Genomic DNA, 20478 nt, shown 5'->3' with positions numbered 1-20478 from the left:
TCCTCCTTTACAAGCAAGGCCGACATGCACTAAAGTGACAGTATTCGGATCAAATTATGTCCTCAATCAAGGCAGCAAGGTTGGAATCAGACTTCGTTGAATTCGCCCTCTGATCTCAGCATCCTGTCAGCTTCAAGCTTGACGCAACCAACTCAAGAAGATTTGTTCGGGCGACCAATCAGGGACTAGTAGAAACCAGTAACCTAGTAGTTGGAGCAGGTAGATTCAAGGAGAGCCTTGTAGTTTGACTCCACTGTTCAGTCTTCTTAAAGAGCCAGCTGGCAGATTTCACGAGGGGAACATCTCATTTGAGTTTCAGAAAGTAAACTGAAGTGCATTTGTTCGTAAACAAAAAATTTGTGGGCCTATTTGGAATGCAAATAAATACGAGGCAGTTGGCCTATTGCCCATCATTTTCTGGATAATAAAAAAAAACGAATGAAATACTCTTTAGGCTACTGGCTAATAATAGAGTTATAACAGAGTAGCCTATGCCTAACTTTGTATGATACTATGATATGTTATGGAATGTGACAAATGGGAGTCTAATTAACAAATACAAATAGTATATTGTAGAACAATTATTAGCTATGGCTGTAGATACAGATTTGGTGTTTTCTCATTATTTGCCTGGGAGTTTGATGCATAGTTATTATGCATATATGCATATATTCTTCCTCATTCACCCCAACTTAAATTACCACAAGAGTTGACTGTCAGGATTTGCAGGGGGAGAGGCCACTAAGAACTATAGGCCTATGACATTGATTTTAAAGCTTAAAAGCTTTAAATAAAATCATATTTGTATCATATTTGTACTGTGTACTTGAGCTTGTGTCCTCAAAAGTTACTAATTTATAAAACATTTTACCAGAAAGGTGAGATTTGAACCTTTATTGGAGTATGCAGCATTACTAGTTATTTGTTATGGTCCTCATGATAAATAATTACTTTAGAGGATTATGTAGATTACATTTTAGATTACATTTAGTTCCTACATTTAAGAGGTTAATAGCTGACCATAAATATTATGATCAATAATAAAATAATGATACAATAATGTGAAAGTTTGATCGTTTACTGAAGTTCAACAAGTTGTGAGGCCGTGGATTGGGGCCACGGGTTGGGGCCACGGGTTGGGCCATGTTGGGACCTTGTGCCAAAACAATATTTCAAGAATATTGTGTGAACAGGTTGCCATCTAGTGGCAAAGACAACATTGCACCAAAAACTGCAACGATGTTGCAACAAGGCAGTTGCATAAATGTTTTATTCCACCATGAAACACTATAGGCTACATTGTTGCAAAACCTCTTCATGCATACGATGCATAATTTAGATACAAATCCTGAGAATATCCGGACCAAACATAATTAAATGCTAGAACGAAATGGTTCTATCAAAGAAATACAATTATTGGTGTGGAATTAGAAATATATATGATTTGCAATCATGTGGAACATAATAATAAATTATCTAATTTAGCAATATTAATACTGTATTAACATATCTAAATGAGTGAATGTATTATTAGAATAATATAAGAGTGAGTTAATTGACTGACAGTCACAGAAGTCATATTTAGCATCTCCTAAGAACAGACACCAATTGATGTCATCCACAGAAGTGGAATAACTCCGGTGGATTTGTCTTCTGTTTATTGCATTAGGCTTCTTCTCAATGTTTTGATGCCTGTCTGAAAACAAACTGTCTCAGACAGGACTGTTACCATGACTTCCTCTCCTATTATTGTATTTTGTGCGGGTATCAAGGCAGATAGAGGATATGAATAGTAATAGTGGAGCAAAGATGAGTTACGTCTGCCATCAAGCACACTTACAAAACGGAGGAAACAGACAGCAAAATACTCTGCTGCGTTTCTTAAGACGGGGCCGGGACGGGTAGCACGAGAACTCTAAACTAGCCTATAGATAGGCTACAAAGATACGGAGACGACGTAATGTCTTGCGCGGTGGAATAACAAATTAAATGGACTGCATTCCGTCGAAAGTTGATTATTCAATATATAGAGCAAAGTGCAGTGAACCAATCGCTCTCTATCAAACACACAAGGCGTCTACAGGACTGTAGAACCGGAGGGAGCCTCGTTTTTTTGCTGGTTTGCATACATTTCTGATCCATGAGGTTCAAGTGGGGCACTTTAAGTGACCTGAAGTAACGTCAGAATGTTGTATTGTTGTGATTTACTCGGCTGTGTTTGGCACTCAGCGATCATTCGGTTATATTTGTTGGCATTTTTTATAGCACCTGTGTTCTTACACCCACAATGTTTGGATTTCAAGCCCCCCTTCAAGCCTCAAGATGACCTCCAGTTCTGCGCAATGTACAGGAACTTCGGCTGCTGCGACTCTGCCAAGGACAAGGAATTGATGGCTAAATTCTATAAGATCATGGACAATTTCGACTATTATGGATATGCCAGCTGTGCTGGGTATGTGCAGGACCTTCTCTGCCAGGTAAGCAAAGCGCGGGTAAAGGTCATTACTTGGTTGTTTTCAGAATTACATCATCCATCTGTTCTTGGCAAGTCCCGGCATGTTTGTAGAGGCATATTCTTGCTATACAGAGGCACTTATTAGAAATAAAATGGTCTGGTCTGACTTTCGTTTTTAGGCACTGGCATAGCCTGGCCCACACACCCACAAGACGGGCTTTGGGACCCCCAACCCAAAGCTTTGTTGGGGTCCCCGAGGCCTCCCAGATAGCATATGAACACTTCATAAGCCATTTTTTTAATTAGAGGAAATTAGCATTAAAACGTCAAAATGTATGCTCTGCCTCATGGCAAAATGTGTAGAATAGCATGCGATTAACTATACAACCGGGGACAGGCTTTACGGACATGCCTGGTGCCCAAATTTATGATTTTGGTCCAAAATGAGAGGTTTGTGGAACAGCGAGAGTCAGGTGGAGACAAACAAATTCGGTTCATTCAGTTCAGTCAATCATCCCGATGAGCCCTTCCCAGCTAGCTAGTTTATGCTTGTGGATAGAAACTTAAGCGAGAATTTGAAACTTGTTTACCAAAGTTGGGACTTGGGAGTGTTGAAAATCATTCTGTTTTTACCGGAGTATTTTTTTTTTTTTTTTTTACAAAAACATAACAGTAGACGCCTGTTTGGGCTGCAGGGGGAGTATTGAGTAGCCAGATAAAAGATGCCCATTTCAAACGGCCTCGTACTCAATTCTTGCTCGTACAATATGCATATTATTATTACTATTGGATAGAAAACACTATCTAGTTTCTAAAACCGTTTGAATTATTTCTCTGAGTGAAACAGAACTCATTCTGCAGCACATTTCCTGACCAGGAAGTGGAAAGACTGAAATCGATGCTCTGTTCTACTTCCTGCCTATACATGGGCATGATACGTAAGAGTCTACGTGCACTTCATACACCTTCCCCTGGATGTCAAGAGGCGGTGAGAGAAGAAATTTAGTGTTTATCTTGGTCTGAGGTGGAATAAAAGCTCTTTGTATGACGTGACCGTCCATTTTCTGTTTTCTGGAGAGCGCGAAAGAGGACATGGATTTGCCTTCTGTTTAGCTGTCGTTATGGACGACTAATATCTCCGGCTATGATTTTATTTGATACATGTGACCATATCATAGTTAAGTATGTTTTTTCAATATAGTTTCATCAGATTATTGAAAATTTTTCGGGAGTTTTGCCGTGTTCCGTTCTCTTCCGTTTGTTGACTTGGAGAGCTTTGTGCCACTTGGCAAGTGCGCGTGCTAAATCGAGAGGGAAAGTGAACGTTCTGAATCCAAACAACGACTGTTCTTGACAAAGGACACCTTCTACAACATTCTGATGAAAGATCACCAAAAGTAAGAAACATTTTATGATGCTAATTCATATATCTGTCGTGCATGTGAATTAGTCGTGGGCGCCCAACTTTGGGGTACTCAGCTATACCGAAGCTGGATGTCGTAATGAAGTTATTTTTTAGAATTCTAACACTGCGATTTCATTAAGAACTAATGGATCTATCATTTCCTATACAACATGTATTTTTTACTTATGTTTATGAATAGCTATTTGGTCAGAATATGTGTGTCAGAAAACGTGTCAGAAAAATATCGTTGCTGTTTAGACGTTGTGGGAAAAAGATGCTACGTTAGCACAATGTGTAACCACTGATTTCAGCTCTAAATATGCACATTTTCGAACAAAACATAAGTGTATGTATAACCTGATGTTATAGGACTGTTATCTGATGAAGAAAATCAAGGTTAGTCAAAAATTATATATCTTTTGCTTGTTTGTTACGATCGCTAACTTTTGCTACTGGGAAATTGCTTGTGTTTTTGGCTATTGTGGTAAGCTAATATAACGCTCTATTGTGTTTTCGCTGTAAAACACTTGATAAATCGGAAATATTGTCTGGAATCACAAGATGCCTGTCTTTCAATTGCTGTACACTATGTATTTTTCAGAAATGTTTTATGATGAGTATTTAGTTATTTGGCGTTGGTGTCTGTAATTATTCTGTCTGCTTTCGGTGCAATTTCTGATTGTAGCTGCAATGTAAACTATGATTTATACCTGAAATATGCACATTTTTCTAACAAAACATATGCTATACAATAAATATGTTATCAGACTGTCATCTGATGAAGTTGTTTCTTGGTTAGTGGCTATTTATATCTTTATTTGGACGAATTTGTGATAGCTACTGATGGAGTAAAAAACTGGTGGAGTAAAAAAGTGGTGTCTTTTGCTAACGTGGTTAGCTAATAGATTTACATATTGTGTCTTCCCTGTAAAACATTTTAAAAATCGGACATGTTGGCTGGATTCACAAGATGTGTACCTTTCATATGCTGTATTGGACTTGTTAATGTGTGAAAGTTAAATATTAAAAAAAAATATCTTTTGAATTTCGCGCCCTGCACTTTGAGCTGGCTGTTGTCATAAGTGTACCGGTGTCGGGCTGCAGCCATAAGAAGTTGGGCTCCGTTTTTACCGGAGTATTTTTTTTATTTTTTTTACAAAAACATAACAGTAGATGTTAAGGCTATAGTTGTACATGTTTTGGAGTGCTGTCACTCTTGCCAACTATCTAGCAACACTGAACAAAAGTATCAATGCAGCATTTTACTGAGACGGCCTACCCAGCCAAACTCTGACGACGCTGGGCCAATTGTGCGCTGCCCTATGGGACTCCCAATCGCAGCCGGATGTGATGCAGCCTGGATTCGAACCAGCAGGTACTGCAGCGACGCCTGTTGCACTGGATCAGAAAACCGGTCAGTATCTGGTGTGACCACCATTTGCCTCATGTAGCACGACACATCTCCTTCACATAGTTGATCATGATGTTCATTGTGGCCTGTGGAATGTTGTCCCACTCCTCTTCAATAGCTGTACAAAGTTGCTGGATATAGACGGGAACTGGAACACGCTGTCGTACACGTCAATCCAGAGCATCCCAAACATGCTCTATGGGTGACATGTCTGGTAAGTATGCAGGCCATGGAAGAACTGGGACATTTTCAGCTTCCAGGAATTGTGTACAAGTCCTTGCAAAATGGGGCTGTGCATTATCATGTTGAAACATGAGATGATGGCGGCAGATGAATGGCACGACAATGGGCCTCAGGATCTTGTCACAGTATCTCTGTGCATTAAAATTGCTATTGATAAAATGCAATTGTGTTCGTTGAAGAAGCCGGGTGTGGAGGTCCTGGGCTGGCGTGGTTACACGTCGAGTGCGGTTTTGAGGTTGGTTGGACGTACTGCCAAATTCTATAAAACAACGTTGGAGGTGGCTTATGGTAGAGAAATTAACAATAAATTATCTGGCAACAGCTCTGGTGGACATTCCTGCAGTAAGCATGCCAATTGCATGTTCCCTCAAAACATGAGACATCTGTGGCATTGTGTTGTGTGGCAAAACTGCACATTTTAGAGTGGCCTTTTATTGTCCCCAGCACAAGGTGCGCCTGTGTAATAATCATGCTGTTTAATCAGCTTCTTGATATGCCACACCTGTCAGGTGGATGGAATATCTTGGCAAAGGAGAAATGCTCACTAACAGGGATGTAAACAAATTTGTACACAAAATTTGAGAGAAATAAACTTAAACTGCTAAGATGCATGTTGTCATAACAAGCGTATCTCCTCAAATCTAAAGTGTATTTGCTTCACAGAACCAGGCAAAATGTATAAGATGACAGGGGGGCTGCCCAAATGAAAGCGTTTGGTTGATCCCTGACTCCCTTCTCACTTCTCCATTTTCTCCATTTTCTCCACCTTCCCCATTCCCTTTCTTTTTCCCCTCCTTCAGGAATGCTCTCCATATGCAGCTCACCTCTTTGATGCTGAGGACCCCAGCACCCCTATCAGAACCCTCCCTGGCCTCTGCCCTGACTACTGTTCACAGTTCTGGCTCAAATGCCGTTCCACCATCACCTTGCTCTCCGACGACCCGCAGCTAGCCGAAGCCGAGCCGAACCAGGACCGCTTCTGCCAGCACCTGGAGCTGGAGGACCCAGACTACTGTTACCCACACCTTCTCAGGTGGGGCTTCCAAGGGTTTGCTAGGAATTGGGGGTGGGGTAGGGCAAATGTTAATTTTTTTTATGGGATTCTTATTGACTGTACAGTTTAATTGATTCAATTAAAAAACATTTGTACACACCTCCTCAGCAACGAACAGCTGACACAGAACTTGGGCCGGGTGCGGGCTGACCCCGAGGGTTGCCTGCAGCTCTGCCTGGAGGAAATAGCCAATGGCCTGCGGAACCCTCTGGCCATGGTTTACGCCAACGACGGAACACACCGCTTCTTTATAGCAGAGCAGGTGTGTGTGCTCACTTTCCTTTAACAGTTTTTGTATTGCATTGTGGTATAATAGGGGCGGTTTCTCATGCAGACACAGATTAAACCAAGTCCTGACCTGGCCTCAAAAATAAGCTCAATGGAGAAAAGTTTCATCTGCATCCTGGAAACCGCCCTATAGTGTATTGATTTTGTGTATTTTGTTGTATGTATATGTTGGCCTCACAAAAATGAATTTCCGTAATAAAGTTATTATCGTATGGTAGGTGGGTCTGGTGTGGACGTACCTGCCCGATCGCTCCAAGCTGGAGACGCCGTTCCTGAACATCACCAAGGCCGTTCTGACGTCGCCCTGGGAGGGGGACGAGAGGGGCTTCCTGGGCATGACCTTTCACCCCAACTACAAGTACAACAGGAAGCTATATGTATACTACTCCGTGGAGATTGGCTTCGATGAGAGGATCAGGATCAGCGAGTTCCGCGTCTCCCCCAGCGACATGAACGTGGTGGACCACGGGTCTGAGAGGTACAGTTATGTGCAGTGTGTTGTGTTCCCAAAAATGGCTGCTGAATGCGCATTACCCCATTAGCACACATCCTGATCATTCTTTTTCTCCATGTTCTGTAAAGGGGTCTACACACTACCGAGGCAGCCCTTACAGAAAAAACAGGCTTCTGGCAAACTGTTGCGGCAAACCTTTGGGCCAGCTCATATTTTCACATGCAGTTAATTGTGTGGTAAACTGTTGCGGCAAATTTGCATCGACTTGTGAACTTCTGGCAAACAATTCTGGGAAACTTGTGGCAAACATTCTACTGTTTGCTGCAAATTTGCTGCAAATTTGCTGCAAACTCAATATGAATATGCAAATTAGATCAGGTTTTTGGTTCCCTTGTGTTAACAACATTTAAATGTTGTATCTACATATTCCAATCACATATCGCTTTAAATGAACTTGCTTCTCACAGAGAACTAAACATATGAAATGTACTAAATATACTAAGCATGTATTCAATGTCTTAACAGATCAAAATAAATCAAATACAACTTGAAATCGTCTGCATGCTAATGGAGAAAAGAGCAAAGACCGGATAATTCCCAAATAAATTGTTTATTTAATATTTTTATGTAGCTACAACATTTACATGAGAGAAATGTGAACACGATGGGTATGTTGACCTTACGACATTTAAAGGGGCAACTACAGAATTTACATGAGCCAAGTGTTAACTGAGAAATAGCTTTCAACCAATGGAAGTTTAAAAGATAATAAACAACATTTTAATAATTTAAACAACAAAAACTAAATCAAACCCAGTTCAGAACTATTGCCTTTTTGAGTGAACATTGGAGATGGCGGCCCTGTGGAAGTCCTTCGTCCAAAGCTTGTTGAATGTATGCACTGAAACAATCAGTAAACACCAAACTAAAACAAAATTAGAATACTGAAAACAATTACTGAAAACATTTTCTATTTTGGCATCTTAAAAGGTAGACTCAGCAGCTAATGGGCGGGTTTGGCTTTGTAAAAACGAGGTCAGCTGTTACAAACTTGCCTTGATGTTGCTATGCTTCTAACTAAAACTGGCATTCTATATATTTTTCAGCAAGGAAACAATGTTTCTGCTATGCAATGTAAATGCAATGTAAATGCTATATAAACAGGCAATGTAGCTAGCATAAACTGGGACTTAAGCGTACAAAATCTACCTTTAAATGTGTGGCCAACTGTTCCTAGAGAACCACAGTATACAAGATTTCAAGTCTCAAAACAATTGATGCAAACTAATCAACTAATTATGATATTCAATCTAGACTGTAACTTCCTTATTAAGAGACAGTTGTCTACTAGTGGTCTCTTCTTCCTTACTCAGGTGTATAAGGCTTGGGTGGAAGAAAAGCAACATAAAATTGACTTATGCCTAATATGGCAATTTATATTATTTTTTCCAAAATGAATTATTGTTAACTGACATCTCAAAGCCATCCATGCAAGAAGCCTTGACCTGGTGCACACATATTTCTGTCTTCAGTTTGATTGAAAGCCTCAATCTGACTTTTTTAGTTGTAACTGATTGCTTCTAGAAAGAGAGAAGGAACAACACATGATCAAGATGTGCTAGCTACTAGATTAAAGCATGAAATATCTAATTGTTACAAAGAATGAATGTTTGGGCTACATTTATGAGCATGATGTAATATTAGCATTATATTTGTCTATTGTTGTATATTTATATATACACATACATATACACAGTGCATTCGGAAAGTATTCAGATCCCTTGACTTTTTCCACATTTTGTTACGTTACGGCCTTATTCTAAAATGGATTTAAAAAAATTTATCCTCATCAATCTACACACAATACCCATAATGCAAAGCCAAAACAGGTTTTTAGAATTTTTAGCAAATGTATTAAATCTAAAAAACGGGAATACCTTATTTACATAAGTATTCAGACCCTTTGCTATGAGCCTTGAATCGTACTACACTGGCTCCGACACTCATCGGATGTGGCAGGGCTTGCAAATTACATACTACAAAGGGAAGCACAGCCGCGAGCTGCCCAGTGACATGAGCCTACCAGACGAGCTAAATTACTTCTATGCTCGCTTCGAAGCAAGCAACACTGAAGCATGCATGAAATCATCAGCTGTTCCAGACGACTGTGTGATCACGCTCTCCGTAGCTGATGTGAGTAAGACCTTTAAACAGGTCAACATTCACAAGGCCACAGGGCCAGACGGATTACCAGGACATGTACTCCAAGCATGCGCGGACCAACTGGCAAGTGGCTTTACTGACATTTTCAACCTGTCCCTGACTGAGTCTGTAATACCAACATGTTTCAAGCAGACCACCATAGTCCCTGTGCCCAAGAACACTAAGGTGACCTGCCTAAATGACTACCGACCCTTAGCACTCACGTCTGTAGCCATGAATTGCTTTGAAAGGTTGGTCATGGCTCACATCAACACCATTATCCCAGAAACCCTAGACCCACTCCAGTTTGCATACCACCCCAACAGATCCACAGATGAAGCAATCTCTATTGCACTCCACACCGCCCTTTCCCACCTGGACAAAAGGAACACCTATGTGAGAATGCTATTCAATGACTACAGCTCAGCGTTCAACACCATAGTGCCCTCAAAGCTCATCACTAAACTAAGGACCCTGGGACTAAACATCTCCCTCTGCAACTGGATCCTGGACTTACTGATGGGCCCAGGTGGTAAGGGTAGGTAACAACACATCTGCCACGCTGATCCTCAACACGGGGGCCCTTCAGGGGTGCGTACTCAGTCCCCTCCTGTACTCCCTGTTCACTCATGACTGCATGGCCAGGCACGACTCCAACACCATCATTAAGTTTGCCAATGACACAACAGTGGTAGGCCTGATCACCGACAACGATGAGACAGCCTATAGGGAGGAGGTCAGAGACCTGGTCGTGTGGTGCCAGGATAACAACCTCTCCCTCAACGTGATTAAGACAAAGGAGATGATTGTGGACTACGGGAAAAGGAGAACGGAGCATGCCCCCATTCTCATTGACGGGGTTGTAGTGGAGCAGGTTGAGAGCTTCAAGTTCCTTGGTGTCCACATCACCAACAAACTGTCATCGTCCAAACTAGAGGTCGACCGATTATGATTTTTCAATGCCGATGCCGATACCGATTATTGGAGGACAAAAAAAGCTGATATCGATTAATCGGCCGATTTATTAAAAACATTATTTTTTTTATATATATATATATATATATATCATACACACACGCACACATTTTTGTAATAATGACAATTGCAACAATACTGAATGAACAATGAACACTTTTATTTTAACTTAATAAAATACATAAATACACACACGCACACAGCTCTGAAGTGACAATGATACTGAAGAGTCTGCTTAGGAGACAAATACTCTCAACTGTTTGAATAAAAATAGAGTTTAAGTTACCTGTGATGAATGTTGAAAACAAAAACTTTAATTTCTATATGCAGGAAATCCTATTTTAATAATGGGCATGGTAAGAATTGACAACCAAAGTGCGAGTCATAATTCCCATGACAACTAGCAAAGCGGTTCCTTCATTTATTCCATAGGATATTTTTAGATTCACTTAAAATAAGGTCTGTGTTTCGTGTAGGCTTACATCACCGTGCCAATTTTATAACTGTGTAGATATCCATAGGACAAGGTAACTCTGATCAATATTGGCTAAATAAGCGAAGATAAAAAAAAATTGTAGAGTGGATTTATGAAAATATGTTGACAAACGTTACCTTATCCTAGTGAGATTTACACGGGTATCAAAACGTCGAGGCGGTTTAAGCCTGCACGAAACACAGACCTTATTTGAAGTAGATCAAGACATTCTCTATGGAAGTCATGAACGGTAAAATAACGAAGGAACCCCTTTCAAATTCAGCCGCAAGTTATTACAGGAATTATAACGCGTCGACTATTTCTCTCTAAACCATATACCTTTGACTAATCCGGAAACTATCACCTCGAAAACAAAACGTTTATTCCGTTCCGTATTTTATCTAACGGGTGGCATCCATGAGTCTAAATATTCCTGTTACATTGCACAACCTTCAATGTTGTCATAATTACGTAAAGTTCTGGCAAATTAGTTCGCAAAGAGCCAGGCGGCCCAAACTGTTGCATATACCCTGACTCTGCGTGCAATGAACGCAAGAGAAATGACACAATTTCACCTGGTTAATATTGCCTGCTAACCTGGATTTCTTTTAGCTAAATATGCAGGTTTAAAAATATATACTTGTGTATTGAGTTTAAGAAAGGCATTGATGTTTATGGTTAAGTACACATTGGAGCAATGACAGTCATTGATTGATTGTTTTTTATAAGATAAGTTTACTGCTAGCTAGAAACTTACCTTAGCTTACTGCATTCACTAACAGGCAGGCTCCTCGTGGAGTGCAATGTAATCAATGCAAGATTAGATCCCCCGAGCTGACAAGGTTAAAAATCTGTCGTTCTGCCCCTAAACGAGGAACGTTCCTAGGCCGTCATTGAAAATAAGAATGTGTTCTTAACTGACTTGCCTAGTTAAATAAAGATTAAATAAAGGTGTAAAAAAAATAAAAAAATAAAAAAAATAAAAATAGGCAAATCGGCGCCCAAAAATACCGATTTCCGATTGTTATGAAAACTTGAAATCGGCCCCGATTAATCGGCCATTCCGATTAATCGGTCGACCTCTAGTCCAAACACACCAAGACAATCGTGAAGAGGGCACGACAAAGCCTATTCCCCTTCAGGAGACTGAAAAGATTTGGCATGGGTCCTCAGATCCTCAAAAAGTTACATTGACTCTATACCAGTACCCATACTGTAGCCTCGCTGCTGTTATTTTACTGCTGCTTTTTGCCTAGTGGTTAGAGCGTTTGGCCAGTAACCGAAAGGCATTATCATGCTGAAACATGATGTGATGGCAACGGATGAATGGCAAGCTAAGGGGCCTCAGAATCTCTTCACAGTATCTCTGTACATTCAAATTGCCATCAATAAAATGCTATTGTGTACATTGTCCGTAGCTTATTCCTGCCGATACCATAACCCCACCGCCACCATGGGGCACTCTGAACATAACATTGACATCAGCAAACCGCTCGCCTGTCACGACTTCTGCCGAAGTCGGTCCCTCTCCTTGTTCGGGCGGCGTTCGGCGGTCGACGTCACCGGCCTTCTAGCTACACACAGACTCATTACATCGCCCACACGACACTGTCTACCATCTGCCCGGTAAAGTTGAAACTGGGATTCATCCGTGAGGAGCACACTTCTCCAGCATGCCGGTGGCCATCAAAGGTGAGCACTTGCCCACAGAAGTCCGTTATGATGCCAAACTGCAGTCAGGTCGAGGACGCGGAGGAGCTTCCCTGAGACGGTTTCTGACAGTTTGTGCAGAAATTATTTGGTTGCACAAACCCACAGTTTTATCAGCTGTCCAGAGGGCTGGTCTCAGATGATCATGCAGGTGAAGAAGCCGGATGTGGAGGTCCTGGGCTGCCATGGTTACACGTGGTCTGGGGTTGTGAGGCCGGTTGGACATACTGCCAAATTTTCTAAAATGACAATGGAGGCTGCTTATGGTAGAAAAAAATAACATTCAATTTCTGGCAACAGCTCTGGTGGACATTCCTGCAGTCAGCATGCCAGTTGTATGCTCCCTCAACTTGAGACATCAATGGCATTGTGTTGTGTGACAAAACTGCACATTTCAGAATGGCCTTTTATTGCCCCCAGCACGAGGTGCACATATGTAATGATCACGCTGTTTACGGTAATCAGCTTCTTGATATGGCACACCTTGTCAGGTGGATGGATTATCTTGGCAAAAGAGAAGTGCTCACTAACAGGGATGTAAACAAATTTATGCACACAATTTGAGAGAAATACACTTTTTGTGCATATGGAACATTTCTGGGATCTTTTATTTGAGCTCATGAAACATGGGACCAACACTGTACATGTTGCGTTTATATTTTTGTTCAGTGTAGAATCCCCCCCAAAATGTCATTTGTTGAGAAGTAGTAACTAATGCTACATGGTAAAAACAGCTGGTAGCCATGTGCCATTTCGCCATGATATGATGACATTCTATTTTTAGCTGATATGGGAGAAAATACATTGAAACAGCATATCAAATTGGGATAATGTTGTAGGTTATACTGGCGAGTAGACAATAAGAATATTTGCCAGTGCTAATTATTTATAAACCTTGTTATTTCAAATGGAGGAGATGTGGGAAGCTAAAAGGCTAGCTTTCTTGCTGTTTTTAGCCAGCTGGCTAGCAAGCTGCTAGCGGATATATCTACAGCCTACTGGGAGGCACAAAACAGGGTAATGTAAATCAAACTTCAACTTTCATTACATAGGCCTAGCTATTCCTTAAATATGCAGTTGGTTTTCTTTCAAATTGAAAACATTACTGTGGTGATGTTTTCAACGTGATTCTTCTTTGCCCAACTCAAATGGAAAGACAACAGAAAAATCTCTGCTATCGCCCTCTGGCGAACGTTGCAATTTTGAGAGTCTAGAAACGCATGGACCGGCGAGGTATCATGTTACCAAAAGGTGTCTGCTTCTCCAAAAATCGGACTGTGTCTTTGCACAGAAATTCAATGGGAGGTTTCTCTATAAGACGTTTTGCTCAAACAAAATCTATGCCAATACGTTTACTGTATGATCTTCTACCACTGATTTCTCTGTGTCCAACACTTTCTCAGGATCATTCTGGAGGTTGACGAGCCTGCGTCCAATCACAACGGAGGAATGGTGATGTTTGCTGATGACGGTTACCTGTACATTTTCACTGGAGACGGGGGCATGGCTGGTGACCCCTTTGGGAAATATGGAAACTCTCAGAACAAGTGAGAGAAGAGAGGAAAACTTGTGGAACTCACATTGAATCATATAACTTGAACAATTAGTTACAGCTGTTAACATTAACACTGTTGCTAATAATACGTTACTTGTATTTACATTTTTAAAAAACATTAAAAACCACAAAGACAATCAGTAATCTTACTTACAGAAAGACACAGTGTTATGTTCCACATTAATTCTGCTGTCTTCTGCAGGTCAGCCCTGTTAGGCAAAGTTCTCCGGATCGATGTTGATGACAATGACAGAGGTCCCCTGTACAGGATCCCTTCTGACAACCCGTTCGTGCATGAGCGCGGGGCGCGCCCTGAGGTCTATGCTTACGGGGTGCGCAACATGTGGAGGTGCTCCTTTTTCCCACAACTTTACAACGTAATATGCTTTCATTCATGAAACATTACACTGACAACTAAACAAGTAAGAGTTTACATTAGTGCATGGAATGAATAAGTAATAACTTAGTTATAAAGTGTAAACTAGTTGTAATTATTTAAGTATATATTTTTTTGTGTAATTACTTAATTTCTTAAAGGTATTTTCTGATTTTATTGAACAGATGGAGACAGAGGATGACAGTGGGGAGAGATAGAGAGAGGTTGTGTCAAAGGGAAGTAGGTGAGATTCAAACCTATGCCGACACGGTAGACCGCTAGACCTAGGCCACACTTAAGTTGTTTTATTGGTCGACTTGTTCTTGTTTCTCCCATGGAGGTGTTCTGTGGACCGGGGGGACCCCCTGACTAAGGAGGGCAAGGGACGCATCTTCTGCGGGGACGTGGGACAGAACAAGTTTGAGGAGATTGACATCATAGAGAAGGGAAGGAACTACGGCTGGAGGGCCAAAGAGGGGTTCTCCTGTTATGACAAGAAGCTGTGCACCAACAGCTCTCTAGGTGGGCATCCTGTAGTTTAGCCTAATCCAAGATGAGTTTGTGCTGTATAGACAACTCCAATGCAAAATTTCTTGCCGGCATCCTGTAGTTTAGCCTAATCCAAGATTTATTTATTTATTATTTCACCTTTATTTAACCAGGTAGGCCAATTGAGAACAAGTTCTCATTTACAACTGCGACCTGACCAAGATAAAGCAAAGCAGTGCGACACAAACAACACAGAGTTACACATGGAATAAACAAACGTACAGTCAATAACACAATAGAAAAGTCTATATACAGTGTGTGCAAATTAAGTAAGATTAGGGAGGTAAGGCAATAAATAGGCCATAGTGGCGAAATAATTACAATTTAGCAATTAAACACTGGAGTGATCGATGTGCAAAAGATGAATGTGCAAGTAGAGATACTGGGGTGCAAAGGAGCAACAAAAAAAATCACAATATGGGGATGAGGTAGTTAGGTGGGCTATTTACAGATGGGCTATGTACAGGTGCAATGATCTGTAAGCTGCTCTGACAGGTGATGCTTAAAGTTAGTGAGGGAGATATGAGTCTCCAGCTTCAGTGATTTTTGCAATTCGTTCCAGTCATTGGCAGCAGAGAACTGGAAGGAAAGATGAGTTTGTGCTGTATAGCCAACTCCAATGCTCATCGTCATGCTGGAATCCTGTGGCTGGGTCACGGTGTGTTTTGTTCTGTGATTTCCTTCAGTTGTTTTATTTTGAACTGTACTTTATTTATCCTTAGACAGTAATGGAACCAGAGTGGGAAGAGATGGGAAGGGTGGATGTGACGTGGGGATTGAACCCCGGTCTCCAGGGTCATTATGTGCTTAGAAGGGAAGCGCTCACTAGGGAATAAGCAGGAAATCCGGGAATCCTCCAGATCAGGATTTCTGGAAATTCACAGGCTCTGCACGAAGTCTCTTATCTCCTACTTCTGTTCTCTTCCAGATGATGTACTCCCCATCTATGCCTACCCTCACAAGATGGGCAAGTCTGTGACTGGTGGCTATGTGTACAGAGGCTGTGAATACCCCAATCTGAACGGCATGTACATATTTGGAGACTTTATGAGCGGGTAAGGCTCCTTACTGTACGTGTTCATCATTTTAAGTTCAATCCAAATCCTAAAAGGGTTTATGGATGTTTATACTGTACAGCAGGTGTTTTTAAAAAATATATTCAGAAGGTTGTGTTTTATGTTTTCGTATATAGCCTATAAGGAAAGCAAACAGAAAAATGTAATAAATTCTAACATGTAGAGTCTCTTCCCTATAGGCGTATGATGAGCCTCCGGGAGAATAAGAACACAGGTCAGTGGGACTACCATGAGATCTGTATGGGCATGGGTCTGACCTGTGCCTTCCCTGGCTTAATCAACAACTACTACCAGTACATCATCTCATTTGCGGAGGACGAGGCAGGTAGGAGGAGTCACATTAAAGCTATTTTTGTTTGCTCTTGGTCACAGGCAATGGAAAAGGTTTTTTAAGCATCAGATCTCTAGGCTGCAGACATTATGCCATTTTCCCAAACCAAGATTAAACCTAGTCCTGGACTAAAAATCATGCTCATTAGAGAATCAAATCAAGTCCAGGAAACTAGCTAGATTTGAAATTACTGAAGGTGACATTTGTTTTTTCTGTCTCAACAGGAGAACTGTACTTCATGTCAACTGGAGTGCCCAGTGCCACATCTCCCACCGGTGTGGTTTACAAACTGGTGGATCCCTCAAGGTAAGGATTTAAAGCCATAATCTGCCATTTCAACAGCCTGACCCTGCCACTGTTTGGTAAAGTGAGGTTTTAACTAAGTTTAGTGGCCAACTGCTCTTCTCTTGAAGATGGCAGAAGCCTAGCAACACAGTCATAGACACTATTTTTAAAAGAGACAGACTAAACAAATCTATGAAACATGTTGAGCATCAGTTCATGATTACTGATCTGGTTATTTTAAATCAGAAGAATGTGCCTGTAGTTCTTAATATGATTTATATGGTCAATTCAGTCTCTGTGTTCTGTGTTCTTATAGCAAAACTGCTGATGAACGGTATTCTTTCTCTGATTTGGTGATTGTTGAGGTTTTCTTACCCTCTGTCGAGGTTGGCTCACCCTCCCTTTCACCAGATTTCTAGGTGAAAGAAGCGGTGTGAAACTCTCTCTTTCTCACACTCCCTCTCTCTCTTGCTCTCTCTGTTGGCTGCTGCACTATATACGATTGTGTCAAGTTATTTGTTTTTCACTCACTCATGAAGCTGATTTTAATTAGTCTCTACCACAGCAATGTTTGGAAAGGGAAGAGTAGAATAGGCCTTCAGCCTTATTTTGGCAAAGAGACCAGCTGAAACCTAATCAAATACATCTAAAGAGCCAAGGTCTCAACAGAGTCTGATGAAACTGGTGCAAACCTCTGACTACTCACCCTTTGATTTAGTTTTCTTCCCAGCTGAAGACTTTTCTTTTTGTCTTTTGTCTGTTTTAGACGGGCACCGCCAAGACAATGCCACTATGACCCGCTGCCTGTCAGAGTGAAGAGCAAGCTTATCAAATTCAAACCAAAGGAAAGTGAGTATGCTGGCTGTCAACATTAATGTCTGTCTGTCTGTTCACAGATCATTAAGTAATTTGAGAGATGTTTTTAGACCTCTGAGAATGCCAGATTCCTATTAAACTTTTATTACACTGTAGATAGGCCTACATGCTAATTATAACCTAATCTCCCACAACTATACATTAGGCTTGTCCATGTAGTTATCCAATCCTTATATTCTACAGCATTAACAGGAGTTGAACTACCGACCAAGCAACCAAATCTCTCCCCGCAAGAAGAGCCCGTCAGACCCCATCCCACTGAGTCTGCAGCAAGCGAGTCCGACAAGGACTGGCTTCAGGAGCTCATGGACATTCTGAAGGAGCAAGAGGCTGCCGCCGTCACCACCACACTTCCTCCAACCACAACCACAACCAAACCACCCAGGCACACACGACGGAAAAATCGCAGGAAGAAGGGCAAGCATCGGTCAGAGAGCGGGTCGGCATCAGCAGCTGTGCCACAGAATGGGGTGGTGAGACTGGCGGGGGACGAGCAGGGGCGGGACGACCGGGGGAGGGTGGAGATCTTCGCCAACGGGGAGTGGGGAACAGTGTGCGACGACCTGTGGAATACGAAGAACGCGGCAGTGGTTTGTCGACAGCTGGGGTTCCGGTTCGCCCTGAAGGCATCCAAGCACTCTGAGTTTGGAGAAGGGAAGAGTCTCCGGATTCTTCTGGATGATGTACAGTGTGAGGGGACAGAGGAGAGCCTGCTGGGCTGTCAACACACAGGCGTAGGTATGCATAACTGTGCCCATTACGAGGACGCGGGGGTGATATGCGGAAACTCGGACTACGTAGATGCCTAGAAATGAGAGTCCATTGAATTTATTCCTGACTGTGGCCTAAGTGATTGTAACTAAAACCAAGGAATATTGCTGTCTAACTTTTGACTAATTGTTATCAATGGTGGCACTTATTGGTCTACCTCTTTCATTAAGGTAATATAATGCTGATTTAATTGCTGTGTTAGTCTTAAAGGGTTTCTATTTGAATGGAAGGTTTTGCTAATGCAAGACATTGTCTTCTCTAAATCAAATTAATCTAAACAGTTTTTCAATGAATGTATAAGGAATACCAGGTTATTTAATACTCACTCATGATCACATACTGAAATAAATTATCCAACCAGACTCACAAGATATGTGCTCAGTTGACATGGAAAAACATACAGTATATATATACAGTACCAGTCAAAAGTTGTGACACACCTACTCATTCAAGGCTTTTTCTTTATTTTTTTCTACATAGTAGAATAATAGTGAAGACATCAAAACTATGAAATAACACATATAGAATCCTGTAGTAACCACTTTTTTTTTAAACAAATCTAAATATATTTTATATTTGAGATTCTTCAAAGTAGCCACCCTTTGCCTTATTGACAGCTTTGCACACAATTGGCATTCTCTCAACCAGATTCATGAAGTAGTCACCTGGAATGCATTTCAATTAACAAATGTGCCTTGTTAAAGTTAATTTGTGGAATTTCTTTCCTTAATGCGTTTGAGCCAATCAGTTGTGTTGTGAGAAGGTAGGGTTGGTATACAGTGTTAATTTAATAGAGAGAGAGTTTGTGTTAAAGTCTGATTGTTTTTGCCGTTGCTAATTTTGTTTTGTTATTTCACTTGCTTAGGCAATGTAAACACGTTTCCCATGCCAATAAAGCGACTTTGGAATTAAATTAGAGGGAGAGAGAGAGAGAGTAGAGAGAGAGAGATGGGATAAAGGGGAAGAGGAAATAGTGTTGAGTGACAGGAGAGGATTAAGAGTGAAAGTCATGGGCAAAGTTAAAACTGCCAATTCGAAGCCTGGAATCCAAACGGAATATCGCTCCGTTTCTCTATTCAGTGTGGACTGACTAAATGATTTGTCCAAGTCCAAATCAAATCAAACTTTATTTGCCACATGCACCGAATACAACAAGTGTAGACTTTACCGTGAAATGCTTACTTACAAGCCCTTAACCAACAGTGCAGTTCAAGAATAAGAAAATATTTACCAAGTAGGCTAAAATAAAAAGTAATAATAAAAATTAACACAATAAGAATAACAATAACAGGGCTATATACAGGGGGCACCGGTACAGAGTCAGTGTGCAGGGGTACAAGCTAGTTGAGGTAATCTGTACATGTGGGTGGGGGCGAAGAAGCATAGGTAACAAACAAACAGTGAGTAGCAGCATTGTACAAGCACTCTAATTGCTTGGGGATAGAAGCTGTTGAGGAGCCTTTTTGATCCTAGACTTGGCGCCCCCGGTGCCGCTTGCCGTGCGGTAACAGAGAAAACAGTCTATAACTTGGGTGACTGGAGTCTCTGACAATTTTATGGGCTTTCCTCTGACACCGCCTATTATATAGTTCCTGAATGGCAGGAAGCTTGGCCCCAGTGATGTACCGGGCCGTTCGCACTGCCCTCTGCAGCGCCTTATGGTCAGATGCCGAGCAGTTGCCATACCTGGCGGTGATGCAACTGTTCAGGATGCTCTCGATGGTGCAGCTGTAGAACCTTTTGAGGATCTGGGGGCCCATGCCAAATCTTTTCAGTCTCCAGAGGTTGAAAAGGTTTTGTCGTGCCCTATTCACGACTGTCTTGGTATGTTTGGACCATATTAGTTCGTTGGTGATGTGGACACTGAGGAACTTGAAACTCTCGACCCGCTCCACTACAGCCCCGTTGATGTTAATGGGGGCCTGTTCGGCCCACCTTTTCCTGTAGTCCACGATCAGCTCCTTTGTCTTGCTCACATTGAGCGAGA

General features: G+C 41.4%; 1 protein-coding gene across 1 annotated transcript; it reads left to right on the top strand.

The window, feature by feature from the left end:
- The first annotated feature begins 1877 nt into the window (after window positions 1-1877).
- Window positions 1878-18860, top strand: LOC120023231 (HHIP-like protein 1). The gene is made up of 12 exons (XM_038967278.1): window positions 1878-2477; window positions 6315-6547; window positions 6677-6830; window positions 7075-7334; window positions 14076-14219; window positions 14430-14576; window positions 14944-15125; window positions 16081-16207; window positions 16408-16553; window positions 16784-16865; window positions 17611-17693; window positions 17904-18860. The coding sequence occupies exons 1-12, from the start codon at window positions 2187-2189 to the stop codon at window positions 18527-18529; spliced, it is 2475 nt and encodes an 824-aa protein (XP_038823206.1). The 5' UTR covers window positions 1878-2186; the 3' UTR covers window positions 18530-18860.
- Window positions 18861-20478: the final 1618 nt, after the last annotated feature.

This window comes from Salvelinus namaycush, chromosome 28 (genome assembly GCF_016432855.1).
Source record: "Salvelinus namaycush isolate Seneca chromosome 28, SaNama_1.0, whole genome shotgun sequence".
NCBI lineage: Eukaryota > Metazoa > Chordata > Actinopteri > Salmoniformes > Salmonidae > Salvelinus > Salvelinus namaycush.
Note: the sequence above shows the minus strand (reverse complement) of the source record. Positions and strands in the feature narration are given on the sequence as shown.